This window comes from Gossypium hirsutum, chromosome A11 (genome assembly GCF_007990345.1).
Source record: "Gossypium hirsutum isolate 1008001.06 chromosome A11, Gossypium_hirsutum_v2.1, whole genome shotgun sequence".
In the NCBI taxonomy this organism is placed as follows: domain Eukaryota; kingdom Viridiplantae; phylum Streptophyta; class Magnoliopsida; order Malvales; family Malvaceae; genus Gossypium; species Gossypium hirsutum.
The window spans coordinates 47,422,784-47,437,957 of NC_053434.1; the positions used below are offsets into that span (position 1 = coordinate 47,422,784).

The 15,174-nt window shown below is 31.0% G+C and overlaps 1 protein-coding gene across 2 annotated transcripts; it reads right to left on the reverse strand.

Annotated features, from left to right (window-relative positions):
- Window positions 1-4,434: 4,434 nt before the first annotated feature.
- LOC107951861 (ubiquitin carboxyl-terminal hydrolase 3) lies at window positions 4,435-10,051 on the reverse strand. Of its 2 annotated transcripts, none has more exons than XM_016887023.2 (6): window positions 9,669-10,051; window positions 8,642-8,758; window positions 7,810-7,908; window positions 6,420-6,608; window positions 5,648-5,829; window positions 4,435-5,165 (listed from the first exon to the last, which is right to left on the reverse strand). In XM_016887023.2, the coding sequence occupies exons 1-6, from the start codon at window positions 9,783-9,785 to the stop codon at window positions 4,760-4,762; spliced, it is 1,110 nt and encodes a 369-aa protein (XP_016742512.1). In that variant the 5' UTR covers window positions 9,786-10,051; the 3' UTR covers window positions 4,435-4,759. The 2 variants fall into 2 exon arrangements, with proteins under 2 accessions (XP_016742512.1, XP_040936322.1); XM_041080388.1 differs by having other exon boundaries at window positions 6,420-6,554; window positions 9,669-10,033.
- Between the last annotated feature and the right edge of the window lie 5,123 nt (window positions 10,052-15,174).

A 15,174-nucleotide genomic window follows, 5' to 3' on the forward strand; every position in this document is an offset into this window, starting at 1 on the left:
AGTCCATTGTATCATTCTTCCAATGAATACATCTATGTCTTTACTCATGGAGTCAACTGCTCTGATAGCCAAGACTAGACATCTCCTCAATTGGAATTGTAGACGACATAATAATCCTTCTCAGTATTTGAATTAAATACCCACTTTGATTCTTTTACGGGATTACGAACTCATTTAGATTATCTACTAAAGTAAGTTGTCTTTCTCTCAAAGTAAACATTCTTTACAATGCCATTTATCTTCTATTTAAACTTTAGACAATCAACGAGCTAATATTTGCTTGTCACAATTTCGCTATGCGTGCAAAATATAAAAGACAGAAAATACAAAAAACATAATAGTGAAATGTGAAATTAACTTTATTTATTTATTTATCGTTCAAATAAATAGAAAAAAGTTACATGTTCACTATAATATGGGAACATTTCTCAACACTTGAATCACATAGGCGTGTGCTTGGTGGTGTGGTAAACCGTGTAACTCATTGTTTTGAGCCACACAGCTATGTGTGACACTAAGGTGGGCTGCACAGGTGTATGCTAGGTCGTGTGGACCACACGAGCATGTGCTTGGCTGTGTGGACCACACGGGCCAATTATCCAAGCCATGAGAGTCTACATGAGTGTGTGGGCCAAAATCCAGAATTTTCGCTAAGACCGTGAACGTCATTCGGGTCGAACGTAGGCCTTTCGTAGTGTCTGTATATCAGTATTAAGTTATAAAATTCGGCATTTGTTGATATGTTAGTGTATAACTCGTTAATTGTACATATGGCTGATTTGATATAAGCTAAGTAAGTATGATTTGTTAACTTATAATATACCTCTTTTTGGATGTGTTTAAGGTATGTGATTTAACTAGGGATGGTTTGTGCTCTGTTAAGTTTGATGGTTCATTTTTGTGTTCCCTTGTTGGTTGCAAACACGTGATATCTGAATAAGTTGTTGTGTTGATACTGATTCTGATATGTAACCATGCTTGTGACTTCATGGAAAATTTATTGTGATTCATTAAGATTTGAACAATCTATCTTGCAAAGCGTGGAATCCCATGCCTTCTGTTTCTATTATTGTCCGATAGCATATCCTACATGCTTATCATTCTAATTCTAAATATGCATGCCATGACACATTGTGTAGGGTTCGGGATGATGTGAATAGAGGAAATTTCTCGCAGTTTAATGATCTGCATTATCTTGTGGTTTATCCACAATACTATCTGGCAACTTGTCTGCAATTTTGGTGGCACTGTCCACAATTATATGTTGCTGTGATTTGGTTGGATGAGTTCTGGGGAACTCTATTTGGTGTGTAGCGGAGTTGGGTTATATCAAATTTTCCAAAAACGCCACACTAGCATAATCATACATCTTTTGTTCTGTTATACGATGATTATGAAAATCTTTTTAAGACTCTGATTTGTTCCGCTTTGGTTATATGATTGATACGAAATTCTCTATGTTCTCTGACTTGTATATTGTGTTTTGTTTAATCTTCGTTTGAGTTTAGTTATTCGCTAAGCTTCATAGCTCACCCCTTTGTTTTATCTTTGCCTATTTAGGTAAACTTCTAACTTAGGACCAGACGACGTGTGGAGGCTCGTATTGTTTTTGCACTTAATGTAAATATGATGAATTTCGTAATTATTTGTTTTGATCTTTAGGGTTTGGAATCTATTTTTGAATTCATTATGAGATTTTGTTTAGTTCGTCAATAATTGATATTCTCTAACGCGAGATTGCAAAATCATTTAAGTTGAAAAAATGAACTTCGATTTTCAAAACTAAAACTTCAGAAAAGTTTTCTGCTGCAAAAATAAGTAATTTCTTAAGTGTTTTCTAGAAGCAAACAAATAGCTTTCTAATGAATGTTTTTGTAAGTCATATTTGTTAAATAGTTATTGAAATCAGTTTTCCAAACGAGTTGATGTAGTTTTTCTAGATTTGATCAAAACTTCTAGGCCGGGTTTGAGGTGTTACAATTACTTTAGTTTTATACTAATATAAAGGGATCCCTTTTTGGCATATATATATTCGTGCACGCAATTATAAAATAAATTTTGAAATTTAAAAGTAAAATATGAAACACTAATTTTTAAAATTTAAAATTATCTAACCCTACCTTTCTATCATTAATTTTTTAAAAAAAAAACTAATGAGTTAGACAATAATTTATGTCACTTCTCCAAATTTAAACAACTTCACCTGAGCAAATTTCCTTCTTTGTGTCAAAACTTTGCTATAGAACATAGGTATATGTTAATTTTAGCTTTCAACATTTACATCTTTTGGTATTTTGGTTATTTTTATTTTTATTTATTTAAATTTAGCCCTCAACTTTTTAAGAAAAAAGTTGAAAATTTTTTTAACGGACATACTGCCTAAAATATTAATTTTTAAACATGACCGCCCGCATGACAAACCACATATATTGCATGTTTTTTTTTTAAAAAAAATTGTGAACATTTATTTTTGATTTTTGATTTTTTTTTATAATTTTAAATTATTTGTTAATGTGGCATACAAGACAAATAGTGTGTTTGTGATTGTGAGAGTTCTCTATGTACCTTAACAGTGTGTTTGTGTGTGAATTTTTAAGAGTCGAAGAGAAATAGATTTTGATCCTGATTGATGAGAAATGGATTTTGATCCTGATTGATCGCAAAATCTCAAAAAAATTATATTGATTTTAAAATCTAGAAAAGTTTTTATATTAATTTTGTTTGATTTTAATTTGAGTTGACTATGGTTTTGACTATATGGTGTTACATTATATGTTTGGAGGCATCTTGAGTGATACAATTGATGGACGATACCTCTCTAAAGGTTAGGTGACTCCTCTCTATATAGTTGATCTAAGTGGATAATCAGTGATTCTGAATCCTTCATTTGGTTTAACTATGCTTTAAAAATAAGCTAGTAAGTATTAAAACCTCTATGTGCCAATACTAAACTTCTATTTGGTATTGATACTAATCCCTTGTTCCTCTATTTTTCCTTAGATGTTTGCATTTATTGATACCATCGATACTTGAGTGCAGGACAATATCAATATTTATCATCTAAGTACTAGTATTTGTGGCTCATGTATTGATACCCTTAATTCAAATATCAATACATGTAAACATTGAAGCAAAAAAAAAAAAGCCAAGAAATCATGGTATCGATACCTATAAGCAATCAAGTCTCGATACATACCCTAAAAGCATTAGAACTTCATAGTTTAGCTTTAAAGCTTAATTAGACCAAATAGATAAACCCAAAGTTACTAATTAACGACTTAGATCTACCATATAGGGACACTAAAGTCATCCAACCTCTAGAAAGACATCAACCACCATCTGTATCACTAGAGACACCTCTAGGTATCAAATGTAACCTCATTTAACGAGATCACCACCAACTCAAATTAGAGAATACAACATTGAAGATTTATAAAAATTTTAATTACTAGATTATCTTTTAGAAATATATACAAGGAAAATGATTGTATGAAACTGTGATTTTATATCATCCCTATCCCTTTCCAATCAGGAGAAAAAATCTAATTTGTTATTCTCCTATTAGGAAGAGATATGAATGATGTAGAATCACACTTTCATATAATCTATTATCTATATACAAATGCATAAATTTATGATTATAAGATATTAGAAATAATATTTCCTTTTCCAAGAAATAAAATATGGGTTTCAATTTTTTTTGTATTCTTCAATTTGTTAATTTAGTATCCGTTTAGTTCCGTTTAAAAGTAAAAAATTGCAGACCACTCGACTAAACTGTATAAATCAGATTGGGCTTTATAAATTAATTAAAGTAGAATAATTTTTTTTTATTTACTATCAAATTAACCATTTGCACTTGTATTGTTTTCACAAAATCAAAATTAGAGTAAATAAAATGTTACTATCAATCGAAAATTTTGAAATTATTTTTAATAAAAACTTATAATAAATTAAATCTATTAAATAATTTGTCTAGTTTTGATCTATTTTTATTTTAAAATTAAGAAATTGAACTTTATTAACTTTAATGGCTATACCAAAACAAAATTTTTAAGTAAAAAATACAAAAAGCTTATCTAAGATTACCCATGTGCTAAATTAAACAAGAATGGTTATCAAATCCAAGTGTCCAAAATCCAATTCCGAATTTTTGAAAATAATCCAATCTGAAATCAGCCAAAAAAATTTTAAAAAAAAAATTACACTTGGCTTAATGCTAGATTAATCCAATCCAAAACCCGCCTAATCCAGGAGGCTATGATATTAGTTACTCTTCGTAAGGGTAATTGGATACTATAACACCTTTTATTGAAATATTTTAGTTGCAGCTGGAAGGATCATGAAATTTATATGGTGTCATTTTTTACAAAATTTCACATAAATCTTGCTTTTCGGAAATGAATGAATATTAGAAGTTAATAGGAATGCATGAACATGAAACAGCTCCTCTCTTTTTGAATTAACAAAGGTCTAAGCTCTGCAGGAGAAACTACAGATAGAGAAAAACTGTTAAATCATACACAGCACAGTCTCCGTGATATTTCTCAAACCTATACACTATTTCTTTTTCCCTCTTATTGTAAAACAAGAACTAAAAAAGAAAAAGACAGGTTGCTTCCACCATTCACTGTACATGGCAATGACCCAAGTATACATTTTCTCAAAACCCACATCATTATATGCCACCTCTTCTCACAATTAAAAGAAAATGAGGTCTTAAGTGAAGACTATTAGAATACCTTCTCAAACTCACTTCTTAGCTCCTGTTGCCAGCACCCAGGCTTTCATAAAACAAGATATACCCGTGATCTGTATTACTTGAGAACTCCTGGGCAGAACCAAAAAATGTCTGAACCGCCGACTCATCGATCATCTCCACGTTTTCATCATCAAAAAATAACCAGTGGTTATGGCTTTTTACCAGGCTAACATAGTGGCCATGGTTGGGTCCACTTCCCACATGAACAACTACAGCAAATAAGGAATACTCTAAATCTGCATCTTCCACGGTATTGCTCAGCTTCAGCTCAAGTGGAAACACAACACGATAGGAGAGCTTCTTGTATCGCCCCAGCTGCTCAATGTACTTGAACCGCTTCAAATGGATAACCAGGATGTGAGGAGGCTTCTTTATCTTCATTCTCTTCTGTGCTTCTTGCAAACTGCAAGTAAGCAAGTATCATCCAAAATTATTCCTTTCTGCATGTTTATCCTTAAAATTACTGTATGATATGCATCTTTGGAACCATCTAAATATTATACTTTAAGCTGTGCATCAAGTTAGAACCTATTCATTCATGAAGACAAAATGGTTAAGGGCACCATGCAAGTTCGATGTTCGAATCATCAAGTAAAAGGGATAATCATTAAGGTACTCATGGTTTGCCTCTTTCTTTAAATTATATCTCCTTGAAGTCAATATCCAGAATTGACATCTTTTACTAACAAAACCCCAACTTTACTAGGCCTTGGCTGGCCAGCCTGAAAATCTCAAAACAGGATTACAGGAGTCAAATTATATTTGTTATCAATGTAATTGGTCTACAAGGTGACTCCAAAACCAAGTGATAAGAAAACAAGTGGTAATCAATTAGAAACTAAAACACCTCAAGTCGTGCAAAGATTACCTATAATGGAAAATTACCTGCAACACTTGTCACAGAAAAATTTGTCCTCAGCATTCAATGTTTCAGTAGAACTAAAATTTTTCAAACAGCTGGTTATTGAGCTGTTCTGTTCAATGTCAAGGCTCAAGTCAAAGAAAGTTTCGTCTCTCGCTGTCACTGTCTCACATCGCAAGCATCTTGTCTCATTGGTAAGTATTCCCTGTCTCAGAATTGCCCCAAGAGATAATGAGATTCTTCTTAAAATAACTTAATCCAAACAGAAAGAATCCATACGTACAAAGAGGCACTCAAAGTCAAAGAGGATAGAAAATTTTATCATTAATTAATTTGACAATGTATGGCATCCATTAAAAAATGTATAGCATTCCTTTATAAGCATTGTCAAAAAATAAACCATTAAAGGGGACAAGATAGACGCAGTCACTGTTTCATTTGTTGTTAACCAGTATTAATTGATGATGCAGCCTACATACAAGGACACAGATGAGGGTTTAGCTATGATGTCCTGAAGCATTCCCAGATAGTATTATTTGAATTTACTTCACTTTTCTCTGTTTATTAGTGCAGATTAGATTAATTTTTCCATATAGATGCTTTCTAGAACTAATAAATTCCTACAATTTTGGTAATTTTGCTCAGCTTTCAAGTTTCAGAGTATTCTATGATTTGTTTATGTACTGTAGCAAAGAAAATAACAAGATTTCATCTTTACTTCATGTCAAGCATGGTAAATGCAGTACAAGACTAGGTCTATTGATCAGAATATAAAAGGATAAATAGCAAACACACCTGAAAATTCTTGTGTACCCAAGTAACCAAAGGCTCTTTTTTAACACCATTAGCCTGAGGATTCTTTGGCCCATTTGCAGTCTTTTCAGATGGTGAAGAAGTTTCTGCATCATTTTTTGCTGCTTGAGCCTCTTTCTCCAGTATATCAACAAGTTCATTTAGCAAAAAGTTCAAGAACTCATGAGCATCCTACCAAAACAAATTGAGACAAATAATATCCTCTTATGCATTACAATTAAATATAATAAAGAAATTCAATGTTTTGGTTGACATGCCAAGAAAAGGTCGTTGGAATACGCCTTGGAGCAAATCACATTAAACAGACATATATCATCAATGCTGCATACTAATCACTTATATGATGATTGATAAAGGTTTTCCTTCATCATTAGTAAAAAAAAAAAAAAAATAGTTATTATGTGCTGATTGGACTCATGGAAAATAATTGCGTTGAAAAGGAACTATAAAGAGTTATAATTATAAGATCCCTATTTAGCAAAGTTCCTAAAACTGTTCCTAGTCATTTTATTATCAAAACAGGGAATCACAATGCTAAAACAGTGGTACTGGGACATGTTAAGTCTCCTTAGTTATGAAGCAAGGAATTGAACACAAAAGTATGGGGATGCTTGGGGATAACTTGGAGGTTCTCGTTACAAGTTTATTGAACATGACCAGCTATCAGAACTCCATTTGTTAATGTCAATCAAACCATTATCATGTGTCATTTGGTATATTCATGGTCCTTCCAGGATATATAGTGAAAAGACAAATTAGACCGACAGATAGGACAGTTAAAGACTTATTGAGACTATCATGACTCTCCAATATTTGGGTGGTCAAGATAAGATGCCGCTCCCGATTTTCAATACAAAATATTTGATCTTATATTATAATCTATAGTCCTTGCAACATATTGAAAGCCTAACCAGTCACACATTAAATCATATTGCCCGATTAAAATTAGGATTCAAATAAGTACAGTTTTATCGACCAAAACTTGAATGCAAAAGGATTTAATTAAATCCTTGACTAGGGTTTTTGGGCAAGGCATGCGTACATGCAGCATACAAACTTTTAATCAACCTCAACAAAGCTTTCGGTGTTAATGGACTGCTATGAACTCTTAATTACTACATTAAAGAGAAAAAATACGATTCCTAATACAATTGCTTAATCACATTATACCTGAAGGATTTGGCTCTCTCTTTTGTTTATCATGCTTTACTTTCTGTGGCATTCATGTTTAAATTGTTTATTGGTTAAACATGAGGCTAAATCCAGCAAAAGTTACTTTACTCTAACCGAAATCTTAAAACAAGCAAAAATGATCATCAATTTAGGGAAAGAGAAGGTGCTTAAGTCAATCAAATATAAAACACTCAGCTACCTGGTGCATATAGCTGCGAAAAAGCTCATTTTGTTTCTTCAATCTTTGTACAAAGCGCTTTGGAGCAATGACACCTGTTTTCTTCTTCTGTGAACTTATCTAAACATAAAGAACAACCAACTGTTGGCTCCAGTAGTAATCAACTAAAAACCACATATGCCACAAGTAGAATGAGAGAGAGACGGGGACCAAAAGATACTAGTCAATTAATAGCATTTGCTAAAAAAACAAAAGATCATCTGATAAGATGGTCTAAGCAATTTCCTAAAAGGATAATACTCTGCAATTATTGAAGAATAAAATCAAGCCTTTTAAAAAAGAGATGAAACAAAAAAAGAAAGCAGTTATGAGGAAGGAACTCTTACACAGGAACATAAGGCAGACTGTTCTGACTGCATAAAATCTGATACGATTGACAGATAAAAAAGACTTATCTAGTAATAAAAGGTTTTTAAAAAGGAAAATCACAAACATCATTTCTTCTCATATGAAGCCAGGTCCTCATGCAAATGTGATAAGGACTTGCAGTAATAAGCCATTTAAAAAATAATGAAGATGACACCCTTGGCCTTCATACTTCCTAAATGATTGTACACGGGATTATCAAGTCAAATAATAAAGAAGAAAATTTTCAAATGAATCAAATCATGTATCATTCTTGTAAATAGTGGTCAAGACTAGAACAGAAAATGGTAAACATAAATAAAACACTAATGTTAATATTTGGTCTGAACATTTAAAATAAATGCTTTGCCGTTTTTCAGAAACTAGTGGTTTCCCATCTATAGGGGCATACAACTCAATAACACTATGCTTCTAGTAGAGTTAATACCTGTGTAAACAGATCTGCCAAGCATGTCAGCAGATTATCTTCAGCATCAACACCATTTTTATTACTTGAATAATATTCTAGCAGCTGTTCGCGAAATGGTACACAAAAATAAAGTGCCTGAAAATTTTTCAGAAAATGACATAAGACGTTGGTCACAGACAAGAGGGCATTTGTTACCCAGCAATTTTACATAAAAATATCCAACATTGAACGCATTAACATAAATCTTGATTAGAAAGCAAGGAATAAACAGAAATATCAGAAAAGAACTGAGTCTCATAGCATAAACTTAAAAAAAAAAAAAAAAACATAGGAACTAAAGAGTCTGGCAATGAACATAGCTCTTTAACACTACAGTTGCAATCATTCAGAAATGATTATTCAAACAATTCAGATCTTGCATTATCTAGGTCAACCTATCTACAACATCTGAAACTTCAAGATCCAATAGCTACCGTAGTATCGTACCATGCATTATCTACAAATTCACATAACTTTACGACAATCACCCAACTTAAATGAAAGGAGAATGAAAGAAATATTAAAATTAAGCTTGAAAATTGAAATCTAAATTATTTTGATAGTACCGATGAATCTTATAATCATTTTTTAATCACCAACAACATCCAGATCCTGTAATACTTTCCCTTTCTAACATTAGTTGATATCTATCACAGTCAATATCTACCTGGTATAGACTCTAGACTCCAAACCATCTCAGCAAGCATATCTAAAATCTAGACATTTTAATTTCAATTTAAATCGTGACAACCGTACCACTTGAAAGCAAAGCAGCAAGCTATTACCAGAAGGGGAAAAAAAGAAGCTAAAAATGAAAAGATAGAACTGAACCTAACCAATTCGCTTCAGGATTAACATATACTACGGGAAATTTGCATAAATGAAATTTAAAGCTTAAAGTCAAAATCAATCAAATTCAAAAGATAGGAAATAACATATACTATCAAATTCAACATATTTTTTAGGGAAAAAGGGGGGAAGAGGAAAAAAAATGAAAAAAAAGAACCTGCAAAACGCTGTTACAATAGCAAGTGTTGCCAAAGTTTTCGAGACCAAAATATCGTTCGCCTTCCGGGAACTGGTCACCCAAAGCTTTCTCGAGCTTCGAACCCGCCGCGCCCATCTATTAGATATAGAATTGAGTTCGTCTACAACTCTAACTTGGATCTTCTTCCGACCGGTTCAACTCAGCGATTCAATACCCCATCAACGACTGGCTCTATCTTGCTCTCTTCGGTTTATCCGAATCCGACTTAGGGTTTGTTTGGAGGACAATTAAAAAAAAAGGGTTTCCACCGTTTCCCTATTTCCGTTAAGAGCAGTGAAAAGGAGCCAAAGAAAATGATTCTTGTTTCTGTTCTCGGTAGCATCTACTTAAAACATCTTTTTAGATCAATTAACGTAAAAATAGATAATAATAAAAAATTATTATTCTATCCTTAATCATATAAGAAGGATATTCACTAAGAGGTAAATAAAACTTTAATTCCACTTTCAAATTCGAATTAACTTAAATTTCATAATTCTAATAATATATTAATATAAATATCTTTTTAATCCTCGTAAACTTTAAAAATAAGTAAATTGATCTCACTTAATAAAAGTTATAAAAAATTTTAAAATTTTAAAATTTTAAAAAAATTCTAAAAAATATATAAAAAGGTTTAAATTTAAAATTTTTTTTCTAAAATAATAAATTTACGATCTAATTAATGATTCAAATTTATCATATTCAAATTTTTTTTAAAAATTTCAAATATTTATAATTTTAAATTTATGTGCTCCAACATGAAACTAGTTATATTATAACAATATTTTTAAGTTTAATTTTTTAAAATTTAACTTGAACAATTTCGCTTGATTCGACTCGGCTCTAATTTTATTTCACTTGACTCGATTTGAAAAAAAATTTAAAATTGAGCTAATATGATAAAATAGGACTCGTGAATTTGATTAACTCGAAAATTTTTCACTTAATTTGACTCCACAGAACGCTCACCCCTAATAACAAACATAACTTTTATCATTTAACCAATTCATTCTATTTCACCACTAAGAAGAAAATTTTATTTTCACAATTCGATAACAAATTTAACAGGTTATAAGATACCAACACAAAATACTTATGATGTTTTTAGTTTTTTCTTTTAATCATAGTTATTGATTTTAACCTTAATTGTTAATTTAAAAATAATCTCACAAAATCTCATTATATTTCAACTTAAACCTCAACTATTTTCAAATTTGGGGGAGACCATATTCAAAGTAAAAGGAAAATCGTAAATATAAAGGAGGTCACTCAAAAATATCATTGTTTCTATTTTGATCATTCTAAACTTTTTTTTTGTCAATTTAGTCACTACTGCTAGAAAATTTGACCAAAATGATCATTCAGGCTCTAAACCCTTAACGGATTGTTGACTAGACCTGCAAAAGAAAAAAGAAAAAATATTCTTTTAGTCCCTTTAAAATTTATAAAATTTTTAAGTTAATCCCTATTAAAAAACTCATATTAAAACCCAATATTTACATCCAAGTCCCTTTTTCTTCTTTGCATTCCTTACCCTCCTTCAAGCTCTGAAAATAATCACCTTAATTGTAACACTCCTCGCTCGACCCGATCACCGAATCTGAGCTACAAGATGCTACAGTTGTTGCCGAAGCAACCACGGTTGAACAAACATCATACAGTCATTTATACTTGTAATCAATGCCAACTAATACAGGATGCTACATTTTTTTGTACTTCCGTATACATTTCCACAAAATTGATCAATAAGTTAGTTTATTTATACATCAAGAACTACTAATGCAAATTACATATACTTAATTTACGATTTAATACAGTAAAGCATGTAATATCTAATTCATCCTCAATTTATAAACACATATAATTAAGTTCTCTTTCATATCACATTCAATCATGCTTGTTTTGCAACATTTTAATTTAATTCATTCACTCTTTCTTTCATAAACAATTCATACATATAACAACCAGTTTCACATATAATCTTTCTTTTCATTTCGAAATCAATCACTTATTTTTTTTTTTGCCTGGAGAACTATAGGAAATTTATTTTGGATACTCAGGATAAGATTGCTTGCACAAGCTGTAAATCGAGACATTAACCATTACTCGATGCTGCTTACACAAGCTGTCGAGAATCCGCAATAAATGCTAGATTCTAGCCATCGGTATGGTATCCACCACCGGTACATAGTACCTGATAAATATAACACACGGGCACACAGTGCCTGGTATAACATGAACATTGGTACAAAGTACCTGATAATATAGTCACCGGTACATAGTACCTGATAAAATATAATCACTAACACATTGTGCTTCATAAACCCTAATGACATGTCATTTGTATCCTAGCTATTCACTAAGTTCACACGGGCCTCCATATTCATATTCATTTCATTCCAAACCTTTGAACATTTTCATATACATGTAAGTGAACCATATACATTCTCATATTCATTTACATTTCTCAGCTTTATCTCATTTCACAATTTAATCATTTCAATATCGAAGTCGTTATTTTGCAACAACTTAATTACAATTAGTATACATACAACTCAACATAAACAATAATTAATTGAAATAAACATCGTACATATATCATAGAATTATATAACAATTTCACAATCATCCAATCACACACATCCATTCATTTTATCATATATTCATTATTTTTATATTTAATCCATTTGATGCCAAAGCTTTATATATATATATAATTTCTAACTAACAGTAATATAAAATAACATAATCATATCAAATTTTAATAAATTAAGTCCATATGAATTTACTTGACCAATACAGCCTCAAACATGACTCCAAGGACTTTTGAAATTTTTCTTTTTTTGCATTTATATACCAGTTGGTTCAAATCCTGATCTATAATATAATTAATTCAATTTATCAATTTCATACATCTGAAAGCAACCTACTATAATAATATAATAATTCAATTTCATTTTTTAATTTTCCCTAAAAAATTTTATTTTATTCAATTTAGTCCCTAAAACTAAAATAGTTATATCTTTTAAGTTCAAGCTTCGATTTTCAATCTGATTTCAATTTCATTCATGTACAGCTCTCTAAATTCAATAATTACAAAAATTTCATGTCAATTTCAAAATATTTACATTTTAGTCCCTAAACTCAAAATTAACAAATTCTACTTTTCCTATTTTATTTCTAAGCTTCAAATTCTACCATTTAATATATATATATATATAAACAAGATTCATCAATAGAAACTTCTAAAACATTTGAAAATTTTATGAATTAGTCCCTGAGCTAGCTAGATTGAGCTACAACGATCTTAAAATCATGAAATTTACGAAAAATGAGCTTAATTTTACATACCATGCACATGGCCGAAAGATTGAAGTTAAAACTTGAGCTTTTCCTTGTTTATGTCGTGAAGAAGAAGATGATAATAAAGAAAAAGAAATATGAATAGCCATATATTCTTTCTTTCCACTACATATTAGTTTTATTATTATTTTATTTTATTTTAATATCAATTTAACATATTTTTCTAATTAAAAGTAACTTTAACCGTCCAAAACCATTAAAAAATTTTAATTATCCTATAGGCCCTTTCATATTTATTATTTAAGCTTCTAGCTAAAAAAATTTTAATAGTGATTAACTTTTGTGGTTTTTATGATTTACTCCTTGTACCTTAATATAACCTATGTAACAACTCTGTAATTTTATGGAAATGAGGTCTCGATACATCATTTTCCAAAACCATTTAACTTTAGAGTCAACCACTTGTACTTAGGTAACTGTTCAATTAGCAAAATTTATCAAATCAAAATTGAATTAAACACATAGTAAATTCGTAAATATTATTAAATAATATTTACTAACTCGATCATCGAAATACAGAGTTCCAAAACTGCCATGTTCAGTACCACTGAAAAAAGGGTTGGTACACGACGCGACTCATTGTCGACCAACGTTGCGACGAGGACCCTGTTTTTGGTAAAAAGATGAACCATTTGGTACCTATTTCAATGTTTTCAAACAAACTTACATCATAATTACCTAATGCCAAACTCAATTAATCCAGAATATGCAAAACCATACCAATTAAGTTAAATACTCAGTTCAACTTCTTAACAATATGTTCACAATATTTATACCAACTAAACTTAAGAATTTCAATGCAATTCGAGTATACCAACCTAATTCATTCAAATGCCTAACCTTACCTATACCAAATCTATCAAAACTTGCCGTTTCACTTGTAATACATACATAATTCATTCACCAACATTTTATACCATCAACCATGAACCAAAATAACCATTTATCAACATATACCTCAAGAAAAATCATTATATATACCATTTTAATACTTACATCAACTTAACCATTCATTTACCTCATACCACAATCTTCTACATGCTAGGTTAAAATAGATACATCTATATTACCTCTCTAAAAACATTAATCATTTCCAATTCAAGTATTAACCAAATCATTGGACATGAGCATTATTCAAAATCATCATATGCATCACAATCATGACAAGTACCAACACTATTAAGACTTTCAACACTAAAGTGTATACCAAACACTTATATACATCGAAATAACCTCAAGACACCTTATAATTATACATGCCACAACCTAAGACTCAAAACGATCGAAAAGCTAGCAATTCGGTGATAGGATAGTGTGAGCTTCAAGATGATCCGACTTGACATGTTCCACAATTATTTTATCAGAGCTCATTGAATTGCGGGCTTTGGTGCAACATGTAGAGTAGCTCCCACCACTCGCTGGATAGCTTTCGCTATAACGCAGAGTAAATCTTCATTTCCCCAACCCTCAGGTCAAGGTCTAGCAGTTCTAAACTGATGACCACAGATTGGATCAATGCTTGGTGCCTTAATCCCAATTCTATTTTCACTTTTAGCTAAAAGGCTACTTTTATAAACATTGCCACTAGCATCATTTCTTAATTCCTCTAACATCTTTAGTTATAAAATAGAGAAATTTTATAATCAACATCTAAATCCTAACTCAAACTCAACTTGATTTTGGCATGTACCTTTAGACTCAATTTTGAGCTCGATTTAGTTAGAGAATCGACTAAGCCTAAAGCTTTAATTCCACTAAATATAACACCCTGATACCTAACCCGATCGTCGAATCCGAGTTACAAGGTATCACATTAATGTGTTGGATCTAATGCCCTAAGTGTAGTATTTTCGTCTATGTACACTTGTAATTTTTTTGAATAGATTAGTTAATAAAATAATTCATGGATTACACTAATATACTTTGTATATTGTCCTCAAGTGAGTTTTGCATTGAGAGCAAAATAGAAGAAAATATTAGCTCATTGGTTGTCGAATGTTTAACTAATACTAAGAAGTATTACGTAGTCAGATGGAAATATGGAAAGACGACTAATATTATTAGGCAAACTATAACAGCCTGATTTTGGGCCCAATCGAAACAGTGGTTTCAGAAGCAC

Coding starts and splice junctions, on each gene's coding strand:
- LOC107951861 (XM_016887023.2), bottom strand. CDS start 9,785: ATGGGCGCGGCGGGTTCGAAGCTCGAGAAAGCTTTGGGTGACCAGTTC. Junction 7,909..8,641: donor TGGCAGATCTGTTTACACAG/GTATTAACTCTA, acceptor CTTTATGTTTAG/ATAAGTTCACAGAAGAAGAA. Junction 5,166..5,647: donor TTCTGTGACAAGTGTTGCAG/GTAATTTTCCAT, acceptor GCTTACTTGCAG/TTTGCAAGAAGCACAGAAGA.